This window comes from Remersonia thermophila, chromosome 3 (assembly GCF_042764415.1).
Source record: "Remersonia thermophila strain ATCC 22073 chromosome 3, whole genome shotgun sequence".
NCBI classification, from domain to species: Eukaryota; Fungi; Ascomycota; class Sordariomycetes; order Sordariales; family Chaetomiaceae; genus Remersonia; species Remersonia thermophila.
The window spans coordinates 2038510-2062412 of record NC_092219.1 but is presented as its reverse complement, the minus strand read 5'-3'; the positions used below and the strand labels follow the sequence as shown (position 1 = coordinate 2062412).

The 23903-nt window shown below is 59.2% G+C and overlaps 5 protein-coding genes across 5 annotated transcripts; 1 reads left to right on the top strand and 4 right to left on the bottom strand.

The window, feature by feature from the left end:
* Positions 1–625: 625 nt before the first annotated feature.
* On the bottom strand, positions 626–2266 carry VTJ83DRAFT_3388 (uncharacterized protein; the record flags this gene model as incomplete). The annotated part of the gene is made up of 1 exon (XM_071009760.1): positions 626–2266. One exon carries the CDS (start codon positions 2264–2266, stop codon positions 626–628), a length of 1641 nt encoding a protein of 546 aa, XP_070867266.1.
* An 883-nt stretch (positions 2267–3149) lies between these two features.
* Positions 3150–6158, bottom strand: VTJ83DRAFT_3387 (uncharacterized protein; the record flags this gene model as incomplete). Its single annotated transcript, XM_071009759.1, has 4 exons — positions 3150–4996; positions 5080–5764; positions 5841–5945; positions 6123–6158. The coding sequence occupies 4 exons, from the start codon at positions 6156–6158 to the stop codon at positions 3150–3152; spliced, it is 2673 nt and encodes an 890-aa protein (XP_070867265.1).
* A 563-nt stretch (positions 6159–6721) lies between these two features.
* Positions 6722–7660, top strand: VTJ83DRAFT_3386 (uncharacterized protein; the record flags this gene model as incomplete). The annotated part of the gene is made up of 2 exons (XM_071009758.1): positions 6722–6985; positions 7133–7660. 2 exons carry the CDS (start codon positions 6722–6724, stop codon positions 7658–7660), a joined length of 792 nt encoding a protein of 263 aa, XP_070867264.1.
* A 542-nt stretch (positions 7661–8202) lies between these two features.
* VTJ83DRAFT_3385 (uncharacterized protein) lies at positions 8203–9240 on the bottom strand (the record flags this gene model as incomplete). Its single annotated transcript, XM_071009757.1, has 1 exon — positions 8203–9240. One exon carries the CDS (start codon positions 9238–9240, stop codon positions 8203–8205), a length of 1038 nt encoding a protein of 345 aa, XP_070867263.1.
* Positions 9241–10819: 1579 nt separating this feature from the next.
* VTJ83DRAFT_3384 (uncharacterized protein) lies at positions 10820–13317 on the bottom strand (the record flags this gene model as incomplete). The annotated part of the gene is made up of 3 exons (XM_071009756.1): positions 10820–11900; positions 11960–12413; positions 12888–13317. 3 exons carry the CDS (start codon positions 13315–13317, stop codon positions 10820–10822), a joined length of 1965 nt encoding a protein of 654 aa, XP_070867262.1.
* Between the last annotated feature and the right edge of the window lie 10586 nt (positions 13318–23903).

Below are 23903 nucleotides of genomic sequence, written 5' to 3'. Positions count from 1 at the left end.
TTTTTTCTAGGCCTGCTCTGGTGCCAGGCTAAACTATAGGACATGATGACTGATGAACGGGACATGTGTGATGGGATCAGGATGGGATATGGGACCCGCGGGTGGTTCACTGTGCATTCATGTCAGCAGCTCGTCAAGTCGGACTACGTGTGCCGACGACTCGAATAGACCCGCGCCATCGCACGCAACCGGCGGGGCTTCTTTGTGATGCACAAAAAAAAAAAAAAAATAACGGCATGCTTGAAAAGGAGGTGAAGTGACATGGTCAGTATGAAACCCGGTCAGTTGGTAAATGAAGCCCAGATCCTGCTCCAAGGTTTCGTTGCTCTATGGGTATACCCATGATGTTATCAACACACGTCTCGTCCATCGAGGGAATAAAGCACATCGTATCAAGGCTGGTTATCCCGAGAAAAATTACTCGTAGCCCTTCATCGCCTGGCGGCGAATACCATTTTCCTTGCTCTCCTATTCTTGATCCACAAGATGCATACCGACACAAGAATCAAACCTTCTGCAAGGCAGAAGATGGTCTGCTCGACTCCATCATCCCCTCGGAACGTGGTCCTCCTCAGCCCTCCTTTTTTCGTCGCGGCCTTCGTGGAACCCAGCAGCCATGCCCACATCACACGACAGCAAACGGATGGACCCTGATATACCCACTCACATCCTTTTGCCACGCCAGCTCGTCGAGGTACGCCTCGACGAGCGGCAGCACCAGGGGCTTCTCGCCTCGATCCCCCACAAACTCGGGCAGCGTGACGGCGTTGTGCGGCTCGCTCCTCGCCTTCTCGGCGCTGTCGTCGATGAGCACCGTGTCGGCCTGGCCCCACGTCACCCCCTCCCGGGCCCGGGGGTGCGACGAAGCCACGGCCGGGTCCTCCCAGAGCCGGGACAGGCGCTTGTAGCACTGGGTGCGCCGGTTGTAGTCGTCGGGCGACAGGCCGAAGCGGTCGCGGCCCCAGACGGCCACCACCTCGTCGCGCAGCTGCTGCGGGGAGAAGAGCTGGGCGCACATGAGGCGGACGTTGTTGGGCCGCGCCGAGGACCAGATGACGACGCGGTGGCGCGCGAGGCAGCGGGCGAGGAACTGGCGCGCGCCGGGGCGCTCGACGAAGCGCGACGGCGCCGTGCGGCGGTTCGGGCGGTGGAGGAGCGTGCCGTTGAGGTCGATGACGACGAGGAGGGTCTTGGGCGCGGGGAGGGTGGAAGGGGGCTGCAGCGACTGGGTGAGGTAGGCACGGGTCGGGGAGGGGACCCCGCCCGAAGCGGCCGAGGGGGCGGTGATGGGGTCGCGGCGCGGCTCGGAGGGGGGACGGGGCGCGGCCGGCGTGCTCGTAGGAGCCGTCGTGGTGACGGTAGCGGCGGCCTGGGTGGCGGTAGGTGCTGGAGTAGTAGTAGTAGTGGTGGTAGTGGCGGTGGCGGCAGCGTTTGATGCCGCTTCCTGCTGCTGCTGCTGCTGCTTCTTCTTTTTCTCTTTCTTCTTTTTCTTCTTTTCCGAGGCACCGGTAGCTGCGGATGGAGCGAGACTGCTCTCGGGCGCGACGGAGGATGGATGATGATGATGCTGCTGCTGCTGCTGCAGCGGCCTTATGGCGACGAAAGGGCCGTTTCCTACGGCCGAGGCAGCGTTGCGAGATGCCAGAGCCTGTCGGCGGTCGGCTACGTCTTGCTGTTGCAAAGCCTGTTGTTGTTCCATGGCGGCGCGCAGCCGACGTTTACGACGAGCTCTCTTGGATGATCCGCGACCTGGCGCGACGGGGGTGTTGTCGGAATGACTCGTCGCCTGTCCGCCACGCATGTGGGCTTGTTGTAGTCGTTGTTGTTGCGGGATGTGGTTTTCAGGACGAGCCGCCCCCCATCCAGAGCCTTGGTGGCTATTGTGGGAATGAGTCCAGTCGGTTGGGGGTTGTCTCGAAAAGCCGCTCTGCCTGTAATTCGTCTGGTGATAAGCCTGGTTCGGCTGATGGCCACCCCACGGTCCTGAGCCATCATAGCCTCTTCCAGCCCACCCCTGATGGTACTTCGGCGCCTGGTTGGCGCCAGAGTACGGTGGCGGCGGCGGTGGCGGCGGAGGTTGAGCAACCTGCTGGGCCCATGAACCCTGATGATGAAAGGGACCAGAAAACGGCATCGGGTATGAGCCTTGGTCACCGGGCATAGGCGGGGGAGGGGGACGATGAGGTTGCTGTTGTCGTTGCTGCAGCCGCCGTTGTTGGTAGGCATCCGGAGAAGGTTGCCAATCCCAATGCGGGTTCTGATCCATGGCGTGTGAGAGGTGCCGTCCGGGCACCCAAGTCCGAAGTGCTTGAGAAAATCGGCAAAGGATAGAAGTGCCTGGACCTTGTTTTGTCAGGCACACTGAGATCCATGGGTTGGGAAGCATCGAGCCTCACGCAGACGCTTGCAACAAAAAATGTTGCGACAAAGAGCTGTCGACGCCGCGCTGAAGACCGCCAACTTGTCCGGCTCAACCCTGGTCAAACAGGAGGATGTCCGCTGTGAGATGAATCGAGGAGGCATAAAAAATGCCCAAAGTGCAGAAACGGGTGTGTTGATGAAAGTACACAAACTCCAAGAGGGTTCGGGATTTTCCAATGAGAGACGAATTTTCAGGTCAATGTTTCACCGTGAAAAAGCCAAGTTCCCGAGGCACGCGGGCAATCTTGGGCATTTGCAGGCAACAGCCAAGTCGATGCAGCCGCACCGGGAAAGAAGAAATGAGGCAAACCACGACGTCGTTCCCGGATTCTGTCATGAGGGCGATCTTCCAGCAATTCCTCAACTCAGACCTGGAAGCGAGCACGACGGCGAGCATTGGGCTCGCATGAGAATTGCTCTTTTAACCCTGGCTCATCGCAGCACATAGCCAACCCTGAGGTACATAGCAAGGGGGAGGGTCTCAATAATAGGTAATAGCGTCTCGCAATCTGGACTTAGGTCCAGACCCAAGTTTGAGCGAGGTTGGAAGAGGAGAGATGCCACAAGAAGTGCGCTCTACGAAACCGCTTTGCTGCAAACACCATCTCTAAAGGACCCAACAGACCAAAACCAGACGCCAATTGTGATGGCCTCCCCTTGCTGCGCACCATACCAAAAGGGTGGCAAGCGTTAGGAGCTCTCTTGCTTAATCAAACAGCCGACGCGAATCAACGCTCAGTCTCATCCTCCTCATCCGCCTCCTCCACTGTCACCGCTCTTGGCCTTCGATCGCCACCGCTACTCCCATTTCCTCCAGCCTCCTCTGCATCGACATGCGCGGCAGTGTTCCCATCTCCAGCCGCAACCCCATTCACCCCGGTCACTGCCGCCGCCGTCATCTCCTCCTCTTCGGGGGTGCTGTTGTCGCTAGCAGTATTGTTGGTACTGCTGTTGCCTTCGTCCCCTGCCTCGTCGTGTGCTCCATCCTGACGAGGCTCAATCTGATACCCAAACATTGGTCCACTAACGGCCCGATCGCCGCCGCCACCACCACCAAACAGTTGGCCGGGGCCTCCCCAGTTGGGTGGCGCCACGGGGATCGGGGCCGCCGGGACGAGCGGCGGCTGCCTACGAGCTGCCGGCTCTGCTGAAGACGCGCCGCTGCCCCGTGATCCTGGCCTGCGCGAGGATTCTGCAGGGCCTGGCGCGCCCGGTCTCAGGCTGGATCCTGGTGCGGGACTGGTGCCCCGGGAGCGAGGTTGGTGAGCAAAAATAGACCGCAGCATCTCCTGGGCGGGTGAGTGTGCGTTCTGTGTTGTTGTTGATGATGATGGTGGTGGTGGTGGTGCTGCTGCTGCTGTAGTTGTTGTCGTTGTTGGATCAGGGGTCACAACATCGGGTCCCACTCGTTGAAGCGGAAGCAACGACCAGCCTGGAGGAATCACGACACCCTCCGGCAGGTCAGGGCTGCCGGACGGGATCGCCACTCCGGTCCCAGAGGCGATATGCCTAGTAACAAGCGGCCGCGAGGCTGTAAGCTGTGTGGGTGCGGGGGCAGGCGGTACTATTAATGGTGGATGCACAACGATTGTCTGGTGTTGTGCTGGCGCGGCGGGTTGCGTCGTGGATGGCTGGCCCTGCGGGGCCTGCTGTTGTAGCTGACGCAAACGAGCAAGTTCGTTCATCAAAAGGGTCATGACCTGAAGCTCCTGCGCCGCGTTGTGCAGGCTCGTCATCTCCTGCCGGACCTGTTGGCTGAGGGTCTGGAGCTGACCGCGGATCTGCTCGAGGCTGGCGTTCAAATCGTTGCCGTCCTGGCGCGGCACGGGGACCGCAGCGGCGAGAGGAGGGGCGGCTGGGGGATTCGCCGCGCCGGCTTCCATCTGCAACCGTTGCGCCAGGGCCTGCATCTCGTTAACTCCGCCTTGAGCAAAGCCCAGCCGGATCGGCCCGAGATTGAACATCCGAACGTTCCTATCCTGATTCGGTTGATGCTCTCCCCCGGCCCCGCCCGGCGCCGGCTGGCCTCCGCCAGGGGCTGCTTGGCCTCCGCCAGGGGCTGCTTGGCCTCCGCCAGGGGCTGCTTGGCCGTTCGCGGCCGGCTGGGCCGGCTGGTTTTGACCCGCAGGGAATCCCAACCCCAGCCTAAGGACCATGGCGGGGCCGCCGTTGGCCGGCGCTGCTTGCTGCTGGCCTTCCTGGGCGACGGGGCGACGACATGTTGGGCAGACCTGCTGTCGCTCCAACCAGCTCTTGAGGCAGCCAAAGTGGAGGACGTGGCCGCACGGCAGCTTCTTCGCGCGGCTCCGCTCAACCTGGGTGGGATCGGCGGGGTTCCAGGGCCGCATCTCCTCGCGGCAAATGATGCAGGTGTCTTCGCGGCCCAAATCTTCGGCGGTGGCGTCGGGGTATTGGCTCATATGCTTGAGGGCCTGGCGGTAGCGCACGAGAGCGTGAAGCCTCTTGAGGAACGATCTTGTTGTCATGAACCAATCCCTCATGATGTGGATGGGAAGCCCATAAAAGGTGACGAGGATGGAGAAGAACGCCGTGTAGATGCTGAGTTTGACAAAATCTGACAAGCCCGTTAGCCCAGCTCGGCCTAGCCAGCGATATGGCCCCCCGTCCCATTGTCCTCGGCCGCAGACCACTACTTACCGGTGAAAAGATCCAAAGACAGAACCCACTGGCCCTTGGCTTCCCAGCCCGGCACCTCGATATCCATCTCGTCGACCTCGTCCGGGTCCGGCAGCTCTTCGTTCTGGGCAGCGGCGTCCCCGGCTTCCCTCCTGCGCAGAATCTCATCCCTCTGCTCGCGGACGCGGCGGCGCCTCTCTTGGAGGCGTTGGTGCGTCTGCGTCTTGACGATGCGCATCTCCACGAGAGAGACGATATAGCGGGCGGCGGTGTGAAGCGACGAGACCGTCAGGACGGCGAACTCGAAGAGAAACATGACCATCATGGTAGGACGGGCTTCCTCGACCACGGTTCTGACAATGTACGCCAGCAGCCACATGTCGTAGGCGATGCTGACCAAGAGCGAGAAGCTGAGACGGGTGTGGAACCAGACGGGGTTGGCGGGGGGCTGCTGCTCGAGCACCTCAACACGGCCTTCGCCGATCCAGCCCCAGACCTTGCCCGTGACCAGGGCGGTAAACATGATGAGGAAGAAGGCGCCAATCTCGTCGCGGAAGATGGTCATGGCCAGGCACGTCTCGGTGATGGCGAACCAACCCTTCTCGTAGAGTTGCTCGATCTCGGCGGGACGAAGGGGGCCGAAGCAGAGGCGTTGGAGGAAGTAGATGAGGGTACTGTAGACGACAAATACGAGGTTGACCAGGACCTGGAGGTGGGTTTCCATCGGTCAGCGTCGGGGGATGTTGGGTGGACGTGGGGGAGCGGGGAGAAGGAGGACGAACCATGACGGACAGGTTGCTCTGCGACAGATGCACCATGGCGGAATAAAAGTTGGCGCGCTGGTAGAAAGCCGACGCGACGACGGCGGTCGCGAGGGCTGCCGAGGCCTATGGACGGAAGAGGAAGCACGTCAGCATCATGATCCAAGTCTTAAGGCGGGAGGGGGGGGGGGGGGGGGTTGAGCTCTGGATGAGGGCCCCATGGCATTCCCCCTCCCACCCTTCCTCTTCCTCTCCATCCGACAGCCATCGACCGCATTGACGACAAAACGGGCTGGTTCTTACCCCTGCATACCAGGCGATGCGCATCTTGTTGTTCATCGATGGCGGGGTACGTGCATGTATCTGGGTCGGCTCGGTGGAATCAAGCGTCGAGGCTCAGGGTGATAGGGGATATGTGATGGTGGAGATATTCAGGTGTCCATGGTGTCCGTGGGTGCAGCAATCCTGGAGGTAGATGGTGGGTGGGTGTTCGGTCGCGGACGCGATCGCTGCGAGCACGCCGAATTGCTGAGGTGGTCGGTTGTGCGTTGCGAAGATGAAGCTGCCTTCTCTTGAATGACGACAGGTGATAGTTATTATTACTAACGTTAGATGCCACGTTATGGAAGCTGCTCTCTTGGAAGCTTCCCCCGGCCGAGCCAAGCCCACAAGTGGCGGCATGTGGGGCCCATCGCATTGTTACACGAAGGCGCCCGTTACGGTATCTTACGTTTCATATGTTTCCGGGCCTCCCGTCCTTGTCGCCTCGGCTGCTCCGTTGCTCCGTGAGCCAACAGCTCCCAACAACCTAAGCAAGAAACAAAAGCTTCGGCAAGTTCAATCACCTTGCTTTTCAAGGCACCTAGGTCCTCCATCTTGGTTGACCGGTGGAAACAACCGCCATGGCATCGCACCCAGCAATCATCACCCCGGCCCTGCTCTCATCCCTCCGTGCTCACCCCAACCTGCCCGCTCACACCTGGTATTTTATCGCCGCCGTCACCCTCTCGCAGTTGAACCGTCCCGATGAAATCCCCAAGGTCTACCTTCACGCCCTGCGGACCACCCCAGATGGGCTTACGCCGAGCCACGACGAAAAGCTCCAAATCTCCCGCCGCATGCGCGAAGCCCTGGTCAAGGCCGCCGCTGTTGGCGGGGTCCCGAGGGTACTGTACCGTCCTGGCTCCTGACTCCTGGCTGACATGATGTCCGCCATCACCGCTGCCGAGGCGCCATGGATGTGTTGAAACGCTAGGACCTTTCTGGGCTGATTTCCCTTGATGCCGTTCTTTGGCCAACCCGCCTCCGTCTAGACCATCAACGCCCTCCTCGAGCTCAAGAAGGCGACTCCCGAGGAGCTCCTGGACGTGCCTGAACCTGCCGGCCCGGCTGCGGCCGGGGCCTCTCCCTCCCCCTCCCCCACCGGCCGCCGTGCCGACCTCTACGACACCCCCGTCCCCGAGGTCCTCCAGCGCGGGCAGGCCTTCTTCAACGACATCTACGGCAAGGTGGCGCGGCGAGTCATGAGCCAGATGGACAACTGCGGCACCGAGGACCTGGGCCTCGTGGCCCGCCTCATGTACGCCTACGTCCTGAGCAGCACCGCCGTGCTCAGCCCCGCCGAAACCTCCTTCGTCATGATCGCCGGCCTGGTGCCTCAGGACGTGAACCCTCAGCTCAAGGGCCACCTGCGCGGAGCCCTCAACGGCGGCGCCACCTTGGAACAGGTACGTGCCGTGCGGAGCGTGGCTGTTGACCTATGTCGCGCCGCGGGGATGAGGCTGCTGGATCCCGGCGAGCCAGGCGGTTTCGGCTGGAGGAGCGAGCCCGTGGACCTGTGAGGAGCCGGACGTCGTCGCTCACGGATCAGCCCCTGTTGAAAGTTGCGTAATAGCCATGCCATAAGCAGCTCGCCGCAGGCTTGTTGTGTTGCATTTCTCCTGTGTAATCAAGACTATCATGAAAGAGCCGCTTATTTCTTATTCTCTCTTCTCAAGATGCTCTCGGGATGCTCAGCCATGTCAGCTGGGGTAGAAGTTGGCCCGCACCGGCGTCCATGGACCACCCAATCAACCCCAAGACAGTCCCACGAGCTGACGACAAACTTGCATCGTCTTCGGCGGAATGCATCCCGCCAAGCCCCTGAGAAAGAAAAAAAACGTCTGATTCGCATCCCTGACGGCTCAAGCGTCTCGGCAGCCGAAAATCATCTTCAGCCCGGTGCGCCGTTGTTGGTCCCCCGCCCCAACGCTATGCCCATATCGGCCGGAGCTGAACGACACCCCGGACACAGCCTCCAGCATATATTCTCCTGCTCTTCCTCCTGCTCCCTCATGCATCCGCTTCCGCTTCCCCCCTCCTCCTCTGCCGCGGGCCTCGATCGTCATAGCTTCCCGTCGCCGCTCTCATCGCCGCGCTTCCGTATCCTCCTCAGCACGCCGACCGCAAGCCAACGCTTCCGCATGCTGACATCCTCGATCCCCCGATCACGAACCCATTCCCGATCCGTGCCGTCGCAGTCCCGCTCCCACAGGTACTCGACCTCGAGCCCAACCTTGGCCAGCTCGGCCGCATCGAAGAAAGGCGCCATCTTCTGCCGACCCGTGTGGAACCCTGCGACAACCCACGCCCGCGCCTTGTCCTCGTCGTCGTCCCGCAGGAACCATGCGATCGACCGCCGCAGGTTCTCGTGCTGCCACGGCATCCACAGGCAGTCGCATGCAATGACCCGGTCGAAGGCGTGCTTGTTGGACAGGGTGAACGCCGCATCTTCGTCGTCGCCGTTGTCGTCGCCCTCGCCGGCCTCGCCGCCAGGCAGCTTCCCCCACTCGTGGCCTACGACCCGCACCTCGCCGCCCGCCTCGGCCGAGATCCGAAACCGGCCGGGAACCGCGTGTTCCTCCGTGACGAGCGCCTGCACGTTGTTCTTGAGCGTCGCGATGACGGGCGGCGTGGGGTAGTCCGTTGCCGCGACCCTCTTGGCGCCGAGCAGCGCGGCCATGACCGACGGCAGCGCCGTGCCCGCGCCCAGCTCGATCGTCGAGAGGCCCGTCACGTCAAACAGGCCGCCCGGGCCTTCCTGGGGCGCGACCGTTTCGTCCCACGGCAGGGCCCCCTCCTCGCCTGGTTTCCCGCCCGCCGGCAGCCCGAGCGTCCCGGCCTCGACCAGCTCCGCCAGCAGCAGCGCCGCGTTCCACAGGTAATGGCTAAACAGGTACCGATCGCGCTCCGCGCTCACATTGGCCAGCGCGAAGGCCAGCGGCTTCGGCAGGTGCGGGGAGGTGTACAGCAACCCGTGCTCGGAATCGCCGTGTTGGTTGGAGACGTCGTCGGGAAAGATGACGCCGAGGGATGAGGCGAGGAGGTCCTCGGGTTCGTCAGCGGCGGGGCCGGTGAGAGAGAGGCGGGATACGAGTGCCATTTTCCCCCCTTCTATCAAGGTCGTATGCGTTGCGTGAAGTAGGTGGGTTGACAGATAGGCAGACGGGAGGGTATGAGATGCAATGTGCGGTCCCCCAGGGGTGAGTACGTAGCAAGCGACCGGCGAGAGAGGTGTCCCTGCGAGAAGAGATTAGCCTCAACGCTTCAGGTAAGATTCACATCTCCACCGTGTAGGTAAGTAGGCGGTGCGTTGCCTCCTCCGCTGCTGACTACACGGATCGCCGGGGCGCGGTGCTTCAGGAGTGACGTAACAGAGCTTCAAACTGCCTGTGAACCCGCGGAGATCCTGCTCTCCATGATCCTGCTCTGTGGATATCTGTAGCCATGCCGTGCTCCAAGCCAGGAGGAAATGAACTCCCAGGGTGCGTGTGACCTTGGGAGTCAAAGGGGCATATCTTGTTCAAACAATTCCACTGTAATGTGCCAACTCCTATACTCACTCACTCTTGTAAATGCTTGGGGGTTCCCCTCTAGCAAAAACTGTCAAGACTTCAGCAATATGGCGTATGAGACCGGAACCTTGAGGTCTCCGCCGAGATTTCTCTTGTGCAGCCTGAGATGAGAGGAAAATCACAAGGCAAAAGAGGAGAAGAAAACACAAGACAAAAACCCTCGAGAGCGAGCTTATCGTTCAATGGAACGGCGGGGTTGCGGGGTTGGTGGGGCGCCCACATCCTCGCGTTGCTGCAGAAATGTGAGGATCGTCAGCAAAGCCCCTGAGTTCGTGAAGGGCGCACACAAAAGTAGTGACCTTCTTCCTCGCCGCGCATGTTGCAAGCCATGAACTCGCACATTACAACCCAATACATCCAAGACAGCAATCGGGATCGAGAGAAACAGTAAAAGTTAGTTATTGTCTGTACTAGTTGATTTCTCATCCTATAGTATATATAGCCTATCCCCTTTAGCCTTGACCAAATCTTGTCCACGGGGAGGAAACCAAACCAGAGAAGAGACAACATGGAGGAAAACAGCTATTAAATCCAAACACGCCGCCAGCCCTGTGTTGTTTCCAGTAATAAATCCAGGCCACCCTCCCATCCGTGACATGGTTCCCAAATCCCATTGTTTGTCATTCAGTCATTAGGATCCCGTTTTCCCGCCCACGTATTTTCCCGGTTTGTGTGTGTGTGTGTGTGTTTCTCAAGCCTTGAAAGAAGGCGAGATGGAAACGTCGTAACGAATGAGAAAAAAAAAAAAAAAAAGAAAAAAGATCGGGGAACCCCCGCCGATCCCCAGTCTTTGCGCTCCCTTTCTGTATCTGAGGTGGAGGAAGAAAAAAGAAACAAAAAAAGCAATTATTGAATACAAGTTATGCATCACAAGCGTCCGCGTAAATGGGAGCGGGAACTGAGATTTGGACAGGAGGGGGTATCATTTGTTAGGTTGGTATCCTGAACTGAGCCGAGAAAATGGGTATTGAGAAATGCGAAGAGAGAAGGATTGGCGGAGAGGCGGAAGAATGATGCCGGCGATGCTGATGATGGTGGTGATGATGGTGGTAGTGATGATGGTGATGGTGATGGTGGTAACGAGGGTAAGTGGATGGCGAGCTTTGTTTACTGCGCAAGAACCGCAGCCGACTCGTCGTCCCTCGCGCCGCCCATCCCCAGCGCCTCGGCCATGTTCTTCGCCGAGGCTTCCGCCATCTGACGGTTAAACTCGTCTTGAATCCGCTGCATCTCCCGGGCCTGCTCCTCGGTCGGGTCGTCCGAGATCCAGGGGCCCTTCTCCTCGTCCGTGGCGTCAAGGAACGCCTCGGCGCGGTGGATGGTGTGGATGTCCAGGTCGGTGATGTACTTCCCTTCCTGGCCGGGCAGCGGGATGCGCACCTCCTGTTCCACCGACAGCAGCATGTCGTCCTTGACCAGCCGCCGGGGGCCGTCAAAGACGGCAAGAACACGCTTCTTCATGTTCATCTGCCCCTTGTCGAAGCCCCACGAGGACGGGTACTCGCGGCGGCTCTTGCGCGACCGCTTTTGCTGACCGCCGTGGAGGGGAACGCCGCCGCGCGAGTGTGTCATGCCCCGCGACTTTTGCACGCCGTTGTTCTCGGTTGAGATCTTGCCGATCGAGGACACGGACGAGGTGGATGCGCGCTTGATCGAGCCCTTGCCGCTGCGCTCGTTCTTGTTGCCGCCCTCAAAGTCGTCGCCGTCGAGTTCTTCCATGTTCTCGTCGTCGCCGTCCGCATCGGCAGCCATGACGGCCGTGGCGGGCCGGTTGATGGGGAGGCCGTTCCTCCTCAGCGTTTCGTGAACCTTGGGGTCGTTCTCAACCTCGGCGAGGTTCTTGGCGTTGATGGCCTCGATCGGGTCCTCCTGCTGCACGATGCGCAGGACGCAGTCGTCAAGGTGCTCGTAAAAGTCCTGGGCGTTGCTGAAGGTCTGCGAGCAAGTCGAGCACTTGCCCGTGGCATCGGGAGCGTAGCCTGTCGGCTTGGCCCCGGTGCTCGGGTTGCTGCCAGACTTCTTGCGGCTGTTCGGTGGTGTTTGCTCGACGCCGTGGACCGCCGTCAGGTGCCGCTTGAACACGTCTGCCCGGTTAAACGACTTCTCGGCAGACGACCCGGAGCCAGGGCAGAAGCCGCACACCATGGTTCCCTTGTAGTGCGTGAGAGTGTGCCTGTTCTTGTCGTATCTGAATGGTTGTTAGCTTCCGCCATACACCCCCGGCAGCAGGACTGGCAGCCAACTCACTTCCTCGCGAAGCCCTTGGTGTGATACTCGCACGTAGCAATCGGGCACTTCTCCGGGCGCTCCGTCTGGTGCGTAAGCATATGCGCCTTCAGGTCCTTGAATGCCTTGCCGCATTCTGGATGAGGGCAGCGCTGCTTCTCACGCAGCTCGTCACCACTGTGTGGGGTGTCGGCGGGGAAGCTGTTCTGGTAGAGAGAGACGTGGCTGGGGCGGCGCTGGGGGTCGGCAGACGGCGCTTGGAAGGGAGAGTAAGGCGAGTACGCCGAGGCGTTGGTGCCAGGGGCGCTGTTGGGCGGCATGAAGGGCGAGGCACTGCCATTGCGGAGCTGGGGCGACTGCGACACCGACAACGCGGGCGAGGTTGGGTACACCGTCGTTGCCGTGGGCGGCGCCGGGTAGGCCGGCTCGTATGGTATGGCCATGCCGCGAACGTCGGGGTGTATTAAGGAGGGATCTGTTGACGGGGTCAAAGTATCAGTGGACCGTTCTAATCACACGGCGGGAGTTCGCCATGCTGCAAGAAGGACTATAGACCAACAAGAATGCAGAGGAGGAATGAAATGGCCGCTTGATTGGGAAAAGAAAGGAGAAGTGGCAGAAGCAGGCGGCGTCATGGTCCGACGAGCCGCAGCCGTTGAGGAGCAAGGACGACTAGAAGAAAGGGCAGAAGACGAAGAAAAGACCAGAGTCGTAGTCGCTGCCAAAGGCTGCTGCTGTGCCATGCAAGTGTCGAGAGCGAGTCCCGCACAGGAGGAATTTGGGGGTACAGTAGCGGACTTGGATTCACACAGAGTGGAACGACCCAACCCACAACGGGGGCGGGTGTGTCCACTCTCGCACGGGGACCCGGAAAAAGGGCGGTCCGAGGAAGAGGCAGGAATGGAAGAAGATTGCAACGAGGACGGCCTAGAGATCTGCAAAGACTCACCAACAAAGCCGGGGCCCTTGCCCGGGGCTGGGAACTCGTAGGAGGGGCTGTAGTGGTCCATCGGAGGAGCAAAGGAGTACTCTCCAGGGAAGTAGTCGCCCTGGTCGACGATACCCGGGGAGACACCGAGGCCCCCGTGAGGAGCAGCGACGGAGCTCCAGTCGGAGATGGTGGTGGCCGGCATTTGGCCGTGTGTTGAGAGAGGGGAGCCCATGTTGGAGGAGGAAGCGCTGGCCTCGCCGTCGTCCGGATACATGCCCGGTGATGCCCTCCCGCTGTTGCTGTGGCTGCTGTACATGAAGGGCGCCTCGCCGGCATAGGTCATGGGCGCCGCATACTCGTGGGATGCCCGGGGATAGGTGCCGTAGGGCTCGGGGGAGAGACCGAGGTCCACGCCGTTGGAATAGTGCGGCGGCTCGGGGTAGGTCATGATGGCGGTGTGTGCGAGGTTGTTGTCTTCGGTGTCGCGACGGCCTGCGGGGCCCAGAGGTGGATGGCCTTGTCGCTCTCGAAGGACGCAAGAAGACCGCAGATCTCAGACGACTGTGTTTGGGGAGGCAAACGAGGATTGAGTCAGCGCAAGGCAACCAAGGGAGGTAGGCGTCCAAGCCATCAACTCACTTCTGCGCATGTGCATGCGAAAACGATCAATCCAAGAGAAAGGAAGTCGGAAACAAAAAGGACGTCCGTCTTCAAAGTCGTGCCGAGACCTGGCGTCGGTGTGTGTGTGTGCGTGTGCGCGTGTTGTTTGTGGGCAGCAAGCGAAGAGCAAGCTGTATGGGTGTAAGCGCAGGTCGCGTGTGTCTGTACCGGTGAGGGGCACTGTGCAACACGTCTGTAGGTAGTAGGTGTATGTTGTCGTCTGGTGATGGAAAGTTGGAATACACTTGGCGGACGAGTGGCTCGTCGAGTGAAGGGAGAGAGGGGGGTGAGGTTTCTATATACCCCCCGTGGCTTGTCTTTCTCAACTGGGCCTTTGGTGGAGGATGATCTCGCTGTCCAAGGTAGGGCACAGGGTCCAAGAGCAACGAGGCTCAGTCCATACATTGCATGGGGGGCGGGTATTGACCAGGGGCAGGGAGGCGGTACAAGGATCCTCTAGAATTGGGGCTGCGTTTGGGCTCAGATCGACAAGGGGGGTGAATGTGACCCAGGTACGTGGGTACATTGGGACATTGGCGCCCTCTGAAGAAGAGAGAGACCCTGCAGGTCCTGTACCCACCCTCTCTTCATCCACTGGGTGTGTCCCATCGTTCCCAACACCACACACCACCCACCACACCCCCCTGTCACCCCCGTCCCCCGTTCCTCTCGTCGGGTCCCCTAGTTGGCCGCGCGGGACAAGAGACCAGGGTAAGCGAGTGGGCGGAGACGTCCAAGGCTTGAAGCCAGAAAGTGCTCAAAGGGCCTGGACTGTGTCTCTTGTCGCCCGCGCTGGGGAAGAGAGAAGCGAGACCCTTCTTCAGTCTGTGTTGATGGTGCTGGGTAGCGTGTGATTTCCCAGAATAACTCGTCAACTTCATGGAGTTGCGAATGTTTATGCAAACGACAGGTGAGCCATGTCAATCGAGCGCCATGCCGTGTCCAGCTCCCAAGAGACCACCGGCCCGCTGCCATCTTTCCCCTCGCGTTCAACCACCCGCAACTGAAACAAACCACGTTTGTCCCCCCACCTGCGTGCCGCTCTAGGTTTTCGTCCTTTTCGTTTCTACCGCACTAAGCCCTGCGTTGGGTGTTGGGTCTTTCGGGTCTGGGCGTTTCCTTTGTCGAGCCCCTTTCCGCCAGGCCGTCTTCCTGACGCCGGGCCAGAGCAACACAAGATGGAGGACAGACATCGTCGATGTACCAGACAACACAGTTCACGTCCGTCCGTCCGTCCGTCCTGCCTGAAACTCTTCACCCGACTCAGCAGCCACGCCCTTGATGAGAGGTGCTGGGTAGATTGCTCTTGTGTTGACGTTTTTGGTCGAGACCACCACTCAAACCGCCCCCCCCCCCCCCACCTGATTTCCTCGGTTTCTGCGCATATGCCGTTGCTTCTTTGCCCACCCCGGGAACTTGTGAGAGCCACACGCAAAATAACCACAGCACGCGCAAAATCCTGCGCCGGGGAGACCCGTAGCAGGGTAAGCCAAGCAACGATTTGCCGATGCACCTGGCAAAGGCCGCGTTGCCAGCGACCAGCTCGGATGAGGCACTGCATCTGCTGGTGCTGCTGCTGGTGCTGCTGCATCCTCAGCAAATCGCACCTCGGTGCAGAATGAAATGACATCAGCTTTGAAGAGGTATTGCAAGGAGAGAATGTTCGGTGTTCCTTCGCGTTCCAGGACCCCCTCGCCTCTGCTCCCCGCATAATCGCTGACTCGTGCCCGCAACTGCTGGTCCACTGAGAAAATAAACGAGCGCGACCTCGCTCGCCGAGACGTCACACACCTAGGACTGTCGATGGCGTGTCTGCCTAGGAGGCAAACGACGTTGAGGGGTGGTTGTGACTCGTAGAGTACGTCGGGTCCGGGGGCTGCCCTTGCGGCAACTGCCGGCCCTCGATTGCTCGCCATGCCACCCTACATCCAGACGAACAGCCCGTAACCGCTGCGATGTGACGGCGTAAAACGAGAACCACCAGATGCTCGACGATCTCCGTCTGGCGTTGTCGCCGTGGTTAGCGTGCGAAAGAGGTTCCGGGCGGTGCCTCAAGGATCTGGCTCATGTCTCTTCGTTCTCCCGCATTTTAGGGTTGCATGCCAGATCTCCCCAGAGGATATTTTTATTTCGCTGCGAAGCCACCTCCACAACTTACTATTCAAGTACCACCACCTTTACATTCCGCACGATGTACATCATGTGTGTGGTTCGAGCCGCTGCTGCGCATTCCCACCATCGTCCGGTCTGCCGGCGACCTGGTGACTTCGTGCTGCGACCGCCCGCTTGTCGGCGCCTGGTTCCTGGCCTTGGGTGTTTGTGCCGTTCCCAAGAGGAACGAGACGAGCAAATCGTGGCTTGACACCGCTGCATGCCGGTTCGGGCGACCAATCAAAAAGTAGCGTCGGGCACCGGAGTGATCAGTCGTGCAGGTGCACAGCCCGACGGACATCCGTTTCGGGTAACGCCTCTCTCTCTTCCCCTCCCCCTCCTTTCCATCGTGGCCTGGCAGCGGAAGCAGATCAACGGTGTCAATCGTGGCTTGCGGTCTGCGTTGGACCTTTCTCGGCACGAGGTCGCATCCATTGTGATATGTCGGCGCAGCCGTCCATAAGGCACATCTACATGTGCTTCAAACCAAATCCATTCCGAAAACAGTCGCGATACGAACAGACACCAGGCTCTCCCGCCACTGCCTGTCCAGGGTGAAAAGGCGGTATGTTCATGCTGGCTCCGTCAGCAATTTCTCGACGAAAACGTGGAGAAGCCATTTCGACACACGTCCCTTTGGTGTCCACCCTGTTTGCTGCGTTGGGAGCCCGAGATTCTAGAAGGTGGGGTTCGTACAGAGCCCAACCAAGTCCATGATAGGGACACACTTGTTCCAGACCTCTTCAACGGCGTTGCTGTAGAGAAGCGTTGCCGTCCAGTCCACCCTGTGGGCGGTTGGTACGGGGACGAGGGACGGCAATGCGACCATTCCCGTATCCCTCCAAATTGGCCGTCAAAGCCAAGCCATGCACGCCGTACGCGATTGTTGTTGAAGCAGGTTTCAGGTTGGGAGCAGCCTAACAAGAATAGCAGCCCCGAAAAAACGGCCGTTACAAACCCGATGTTGCCAGACACCACTAGAGCATGTCGGGAAGCTCTCCGGTGGGTAAGCTACGTACAGATGTGGCACGCATGCAGACGGTGATCATTTACGAACAGACGGGCTCCGGGCCGACCATGTCCTCCGGTGGCACGGAGCCCCTCCCCCGCCCGCGGTCGATGCCACGAGGGACTTCAGGTCGTGACGGCGGCCCCGGGCCTGTCTCAGGCGACCGCACGAAAACGGCGCCGTGTTTCTGATAAACTCGAGCCGATGTCCGGTGCATGGTAGATGTCTAGAAGATAGGTGGTTTTCTTCGCAGCCCAGAATCAACGACGCCATTCGGGGTGTGCACGGAGGCGCTGGAACCCTCCACTCAGCCCGGGTAGGTCGCCAGGAGGCCAAGACCCGTATCGTTTTTTGGGGGGCGCGGCTTCTTGACCCTGGCGAAAATACATCTTTACTCCAGCGGGTCACCCGTGTCCTTCTCCGGTGTTTGCGAAGTCCTAAAGCTGCTGTCCAGGCGTCCTACATACGGTAAGTGGCTTGGCTCTCTGGAGGCCACACCAAAGTTCCTTAACGTGCGGTGCTTTTTGGGAGGGGGGGGGGGGGGGGAGGGGAGAAGGAGGGCATGGACGGGAGAGCCTCGAGGTCGCGAGAGCCGGCTCGAGGAGTCTATCCGAATCGGGTTTAGCTGTGGCTGAGCCGGACTCCCGCCTCGATGGAGCCGACCCGACCACAAAGCCTACCTTACCTTAAATCCAAAAAAAGAACAACACCAGGGCACTGCACGCCGGAGGGGCGGTGCGACACTGCAACCTTGGCTCCGGGACCGCACCTCGTCGCTGCGAGATGAGAGAATTGCCACCACATGCTCTATCGATACGCGGGCTGGGCGGCCTTGGACAAGTCGCGGCACGTCACAGTTGCATCCGCTGGTCAGTCGGGTCCCATGGCCTTCCCCCCCTTTCCCCTTTCCCCTTCCCCGGCCCGGCAATGTTTGAGTCTGATGACATTCCACACAACACAGAGATACGGTACGCGCCATGTCACCCTGATCACCGTTCGCCACATCCCGGGAGATGTGAGGCAGATCTCAGATGCGCCCAGGCGCGCCAGCAGGAGCATTGGCGAGATTATCGCGCGTGTATGTACATCGGCATGTCGTTCTGCCGCGCGCTCCATTGTTGTATCCTCTGTTCAATGCTGTGTGTGTGTGTGTGTGTGTGTGTGTGTGTGTGTGTGTTTGCGTGTGCAAGCCAGCACCGCCAGCCACGGGAGCGTGCTACAGGGATCACAGCGGCTCTGTGCATCCACACGAATCTAATCCCTTGGGCCTGCGGTTTGAGAGACGGGCGGTTTGTGCCCCCTGAAAGTTCCGTTTTCCCTCTCTTTCCCCCCGCCAAAACCGACGGTCCCGAGCGGGAGGGGAAATAGAAGCATGCAGGTATCCGAAGCTCTCAACCGCAATAGGCGACCGCTGTCGCGCACATCCCGTCCCGGGTCGCCTATTTGTGCGATGGTGGCATCTTCCGAGGGCGGGAGAGCCGGTGCCGTGTTGCCCGCACTGGCTCGCACGCTATTGGGCCAACAAACGAGGAGAAAATAACGACTTGGATAGCATTCAGCACACCACCCAAAAGCACGGTGGAGCGACGTTTCTAACGGTGTGTCTCGTCAACGCAACTTCCTTGTTGCATATCAATGTCTAAGGGAAGATTGCGGGCGCCAACCGGTTGTGGTGAAGATCGGTTGCTCATCTCCGGACGTACGTAAAACGCAGGGCGCTCTGGACCTCGTCCGGCTCCGCAAGCTAAGAAAAGTGTGAAAGTCATCCGCATTGTCTACATACTAACGAGACGCTGTGGACTCGCAAACTTCATCCTGGCACGAAAACTGGTCAAGCTTTCGGCGCCACACCGCCAAGTCCGCCACCGCCAGTTCCCAGTCGACTGGTTCGGTGGCGGCGGTCAGAGCGTCCTCCACAGCATCCACAACCTTCACGTCCTCAACGGCGGGGTGTCGAAGAAGGCCGCTTTTCCTCGTACTTGCGCGAATCATATGCGTGGAAGTGGAGCTAATCACAACCACACGCTCATGGGAGCTCCTGTGTTCACCACCTTTGGACTGGGGCCCGAAAAGTCAGGATGAGAGACAAGCATGATCCATCCTCACATCTTGGCCTTGTCCAAGTCGACCAGCCCGCTACACCAGGTAGCCTTGCACGCGACCCAAGTGTTCAGTCCAGCACACGGACCGGCAGCGCGATCACAGCAGATTACTGTGTACGCGCATGCCGGCGAACCGCGCGCCATGGCTTCTTGGGGCCAACGTCTGGCCACCAGCCGCAGCCGCGCACTCTCTCTCCCATGCGCGCAGTTGTGGTTCCTGGACTCGACGGGCCCTGCACGTCACCGTCACAGCGTGCTACTACTGCGGCGTGCACAGCGTTGCGCAAGGGCTAGATACCAGCCATCACTCTGACACGAAACATTGCCACCTCCACCAGCGGTCCAAACACAAGTGATGCGCAGAAATTTTGCTGGCACCCGACTGTGCAGGACGCGGATTGGCGATGGAGTTCTCCCGGGTGTGCATGGCTCGCTTAGAAGACGATGGGAGACGAGGTGCGAAGCGATGGTGACGGGGTCGTAGATGGAACGCTCACCCTCCGACAGAGCCCGTCGTCTAGAGGAGAGACATTGCAATCATGCCGGTGGAGAGAGAGCATATGCGATGGCTCAATCGTCAATCCACTCCATCGACGCTGCAACTGTCAAGTGTCTCAGGTGTTATGCGCATCTGCGCGTAAAGAGCCATGATTGGCTGAGATGCGTCGACCTGCGATATGCGAGGAAAAGGGGGTTGAATTTTGAACGTGACAAGAACCGACACCGAAACCCAGCACCGCTGTTGGACGTTTGGTTTTCGTTGCTGTTGTCGCCCGTGGCCGCTGCCAAGCGATCCAGGCAAAAAGCAATGCCGAGACAAGTCGATGGCGGGAGGGTGTGTCCAGACAGACGGATGGCAGATGAATCTCCGATGGGTGTTTTACAGTGTCAAGGGGTGTCTTCTGCCGTGTTTTGGAATCATTATCCTGCGCATGTAGCAACGGCCAGGCGTCGTCTGGGAGATCGAGGTCGCCGCGTTGCAGGACGCAAGCCAGGGGATTGCAGGCCGGTTCCTGTAGCAGCCACGTGTGGGAGCGGGCTCAGGACCGTAAGATCGGGATAATCTGGAACGCTCCCCACTGGCTAGTCATGTCTACACACGCGTCGTCTGTGGGAAAAAGGGGCGATGAGAAAGCAGCCGGCGGCGGACCCAACATGAGTCGGAAATCCGCCTTGACTACATGTGAACTGGAGCACCGAGCAGCGCTTGTTGATGCTGCCGGGTTCCGTGCTGTGCGCCCCTGGACCGTCTTCGACTCGATCAAGGTTGAATCCCACGAACGATCCCAGCTTCATCGTGCGCGTTGGGCTGCGCGCGGCGCGGCAACGTAGGGCTGAGCTTTGTTCTTCATCCCTACCCCGGATAACCGAACCACCTGGCTGTGCCTCAGCGATCCACCTCGTTGACAGGTAATGATTCTGGTGTAACATCTTAATTAAATGCCTCACTTCACCTCTCACTCTCCATTTCCGAAGGATCATCGTCAATTGTGTTCGTCTGGCACGGGCCCTGGAACGGGACCTGTCGCTGCAGAACTCGGAGGGTTGGGAGAATGGATGGGCAAGTTGCAGGGTGGGTTTCATCAATCCTCGATTCTCACTGGCGGGGACTCGAAGGGAACGGAAAGTTCCATCTCCATGGATCAGGGTCCTCTTCTGCTTTTGGCAACCAATGCGGCAGGCCCATCTCCCAACGCGATTACCCGCTCGTCTCACGGACACTGATTTCGCGGCTCTGCTCCCCCTAAATTAAACAGAAACGACGCGCTCCGGGACGGAAAATGAAAACCTCGTCGCAAATGTACCGTTTGTTGACGGCCGCCGTGATGGAGCACCACTAACGGATCCCACAGCGGTGGGTGCTACACATGCGTGGGCTGTTCAGGGCCGGGCAGACATCCATGCTGGGCCACCCTCATAGGTATCCTAGGAACAAGCAACAAGCAACAAGCAACAACAGGCTCCATCCCATCCAGCGGAATGGCCACTTCGTTGTCTCGAGAAGCGAGACGATGATAACATCGGTGGGCTCGCCAAGCTACGCTCTCCGCGACGACCCCTGACCTGAGGATACGGCCCGTGCGCAAGATTCATGGATTTTTTTCCCGACGCTAGCCTCGCCAAGACCGGCGAGCAAATGCCGGTTGTGCCTTGGCGGCTGTCGATCCCTTTCGAGTTGTTTGGGGCGGGCGCTAACCTTGACACGAAAAAGCGTCGATGCCGATCTGGCGTGTTTCTGGTGGGTGGCCTTGCATGTTGCACGTTTCTTGTTGGCCACGAAACGTCCAGGGGAGCACCTCGTCGAGGAGCGCTTCCATGAGGGCGGCGAAGGGCTCGAGCCAACGGCTGGAAGACCGAGCGAAAGACTCGCCGGACGGCCCCTTTTCCGCGGGGGTGATCGGGCGTCTTGCCGGGATTCAACGGCTCCAAGAGGTTTTCATTGCCCAGCAGGCCCAGCTAGACTCTGTTCCCGGACATTATTTACACGCCGTTGGACGAGTCCGGTGGGGATCAGCGATCAACGCATTGACCGTGATGTGACCGATGGTGTTTCGCTCACGTGGTCCGACAAGCACAAGCGTCATCATCGATCCAACGATTCCGTCTCCAGGAGACCAACGGATCCTGGCCGCACGTGGGACAGACGCTAACTAGCTCCGTGGTTCATTGTGATCCCTTCATCCCTCGTCTTCTTCATCCGTCTGTCCGATGCGAAACAAATGAAGGTGTGCTTGATACGGCACGGCCGATGCAGTAACGGATGCAGACGTCACTGCTTTTGTCGTGGGGCGTCCGCATCATTCAACACAATCGTCTGTCCGCGCGGTCACAGCACCCGACTAGGGAGCATCACACAGGCCTCATGATGAGCCGCAGCAAGGGCGTGGATCCTTCTCGGAACCTGCCGCTGGAGACGAAGAGCAGAGTTTCAAACAAAGTTTTGCCCAACTCGGAAAGCGTAAACGAGGAAATTGGGAAGCATCCAGACGCCAGGCTAGCAATGTGGGTTAGCTTTCTCGGTAGTTGGGCCAATCAGATGCGCGAATCCGCCCCGGACCAGATTCTCCGGGCGGTGTCTTTCTGTGCTGCCCAGCCAAATACAACGTCGACGTTGGCAGAAGCCTCGTGTGCCCGATTCACTAGTTATCGGACAAAAGGAAAAGACACATGGCGCGAATTGAGAGCAGATGGGAGTCCAGCGTTTCCAAGCATATCCAGCGTACGCGGGCCGCCAGGAACAGGAAATGACCCCCACCATCTTTGTCTCGATGGGTGTGACAACAACAGGTAGTCCTACACGGTGATGCCGTACTGTACACCACGTACTACACTACTACACTACAGGGGACCAAAGGTTGCAGACACCAGCGAGCGGTGGTAAGCTATTGCAAGCTCGAGTTCCATTGTCGCAAAGGTCATCGGGAGAGGCTCTCACAGCAATGTCGCCTTCCCCTTAATCTAGCAGATGCAACGTCTACGCGTGTCAAGCTCGGCTCGACGGTGCAAGGCAACCGGACGGATGTTCTCGTGCGAAAATCGCCAAGATGAGACCACCACCCAGCGAAAGCCCTCGGGCCCAAGGTGGCGCTGGGGAGAACGAAAACTGGCTCACTGTTGGGCCCAAAACAGAAATAAGGTGAGGCTCTGCTGGGTTGCTAAGCCCAGAGTGGAGCAAGCCCCCGTGATATGCATTGACTTCCGCGCCTGTCTTGGGAGAGAAAAGAACGTCTTGGGCGATGCTTGCGATGCTTTGCCCTTTGGGGCGTTGGCGAAAGGTCAGACACAGGGGGCAGACGATGTCTTTGATCTTGTCCTGCGCTAAGTTAGCGCAGCCACATCCACGGTTTGCAACGGCGGTGGCGTTCGGGCCCGGCGGCGGTCTGAAGGCTCCCACCACGGCCACTTCACCAGCCCGGCCGGAGGTGGATCCGTCGCGGGAGAAAAGCAAAACCCGCACGAGGAGTCACCCCGGATCGTCTGTTGTTGTCACCACTGTGGATGTACACAGTAAGGACGGGACGAACAGTCAAGGATGCGCAACGCAGGCAGACTAGGTCGAAATGGAGGCGAGATGTGAGGCACGGATAGTTACTGTGTAGTTACCCATCAGCGGCAGTATTGAATAACAACACGCCGTACAGAGTGGACAAATGCAATTGAACATATCCTGCGCGATGCGACTCTGGTCCAGGGCGACTCAGATTGCGAGCAGAAAGCCAGAATAGGGCGCTCGCCTCCCCGGGCACCATTCCAAGCCACACCCGCGCCAGGTTGTTCACGTGCTGGCCCCCCCACGGGCTCATCGTCGCCGGGGAGCAGGATCCGTCGCTTGTGGAGAGCCACACCTCAACAAAAACTCGATGAGATTGGCGGGCAACTGAGGAAGCAATCTATGTATCCCCCCACGCAAATTGGACGCAACACTGAACACGGACTGTGACAAAAAAGCCCTCTGTCAGATCGTGTCCATGAGAATGTGATGGATGATTTGAGCTCGGATGCCATTTTTGGCTTTGTGCATTCCAGCGCCGTGTCGGATTTTTTTCATGTCAGGCTGTTGTCCAAGCTGTCGTCTTTCAGAAAACACTGGCTCCAGAGCCTTACCGGCGGCGCGGGGCGCATAAACGAGTTGATTAACTAATTTTTTTTTTTTTCGTCCCCGGGACGAGCACAAAACTGTCCGACGCGGAAGAAGATGCTACCAAAGAGACCATGCCCCTCGACCCAGCCCTGCGGTGCTGCGGTGACACGATGTCCAAAAATAGGACCTCCTCTTGTCCGCATCCTCTGTCCGGTCCAGGATTCTACGATCCGCGATGCCAAGCTCATGCCAGGACGCCCAGGGCTGCAAACGCTGGGGTCGGCGGCATCGCTTACTGAGTACTAGACCTCTTACATTGCCCTGTTCGCAAAGTGAAGAAGCAAAAACGAGGTGTCAAAAAAATAAAAAAAAACCTTCCTAACGTGGCCCGCTCATCCGCAAGAAAAAAAAAAAAAACTTGCTGTGATGAGGTCGTATCTCCAAATCTCATCCAACATCCACATCAAACCCTGTAGCCCCTGCCCCGAGCGATCGGAACAGGGCTCTAACCTTGTCCGTATGTACGCAGT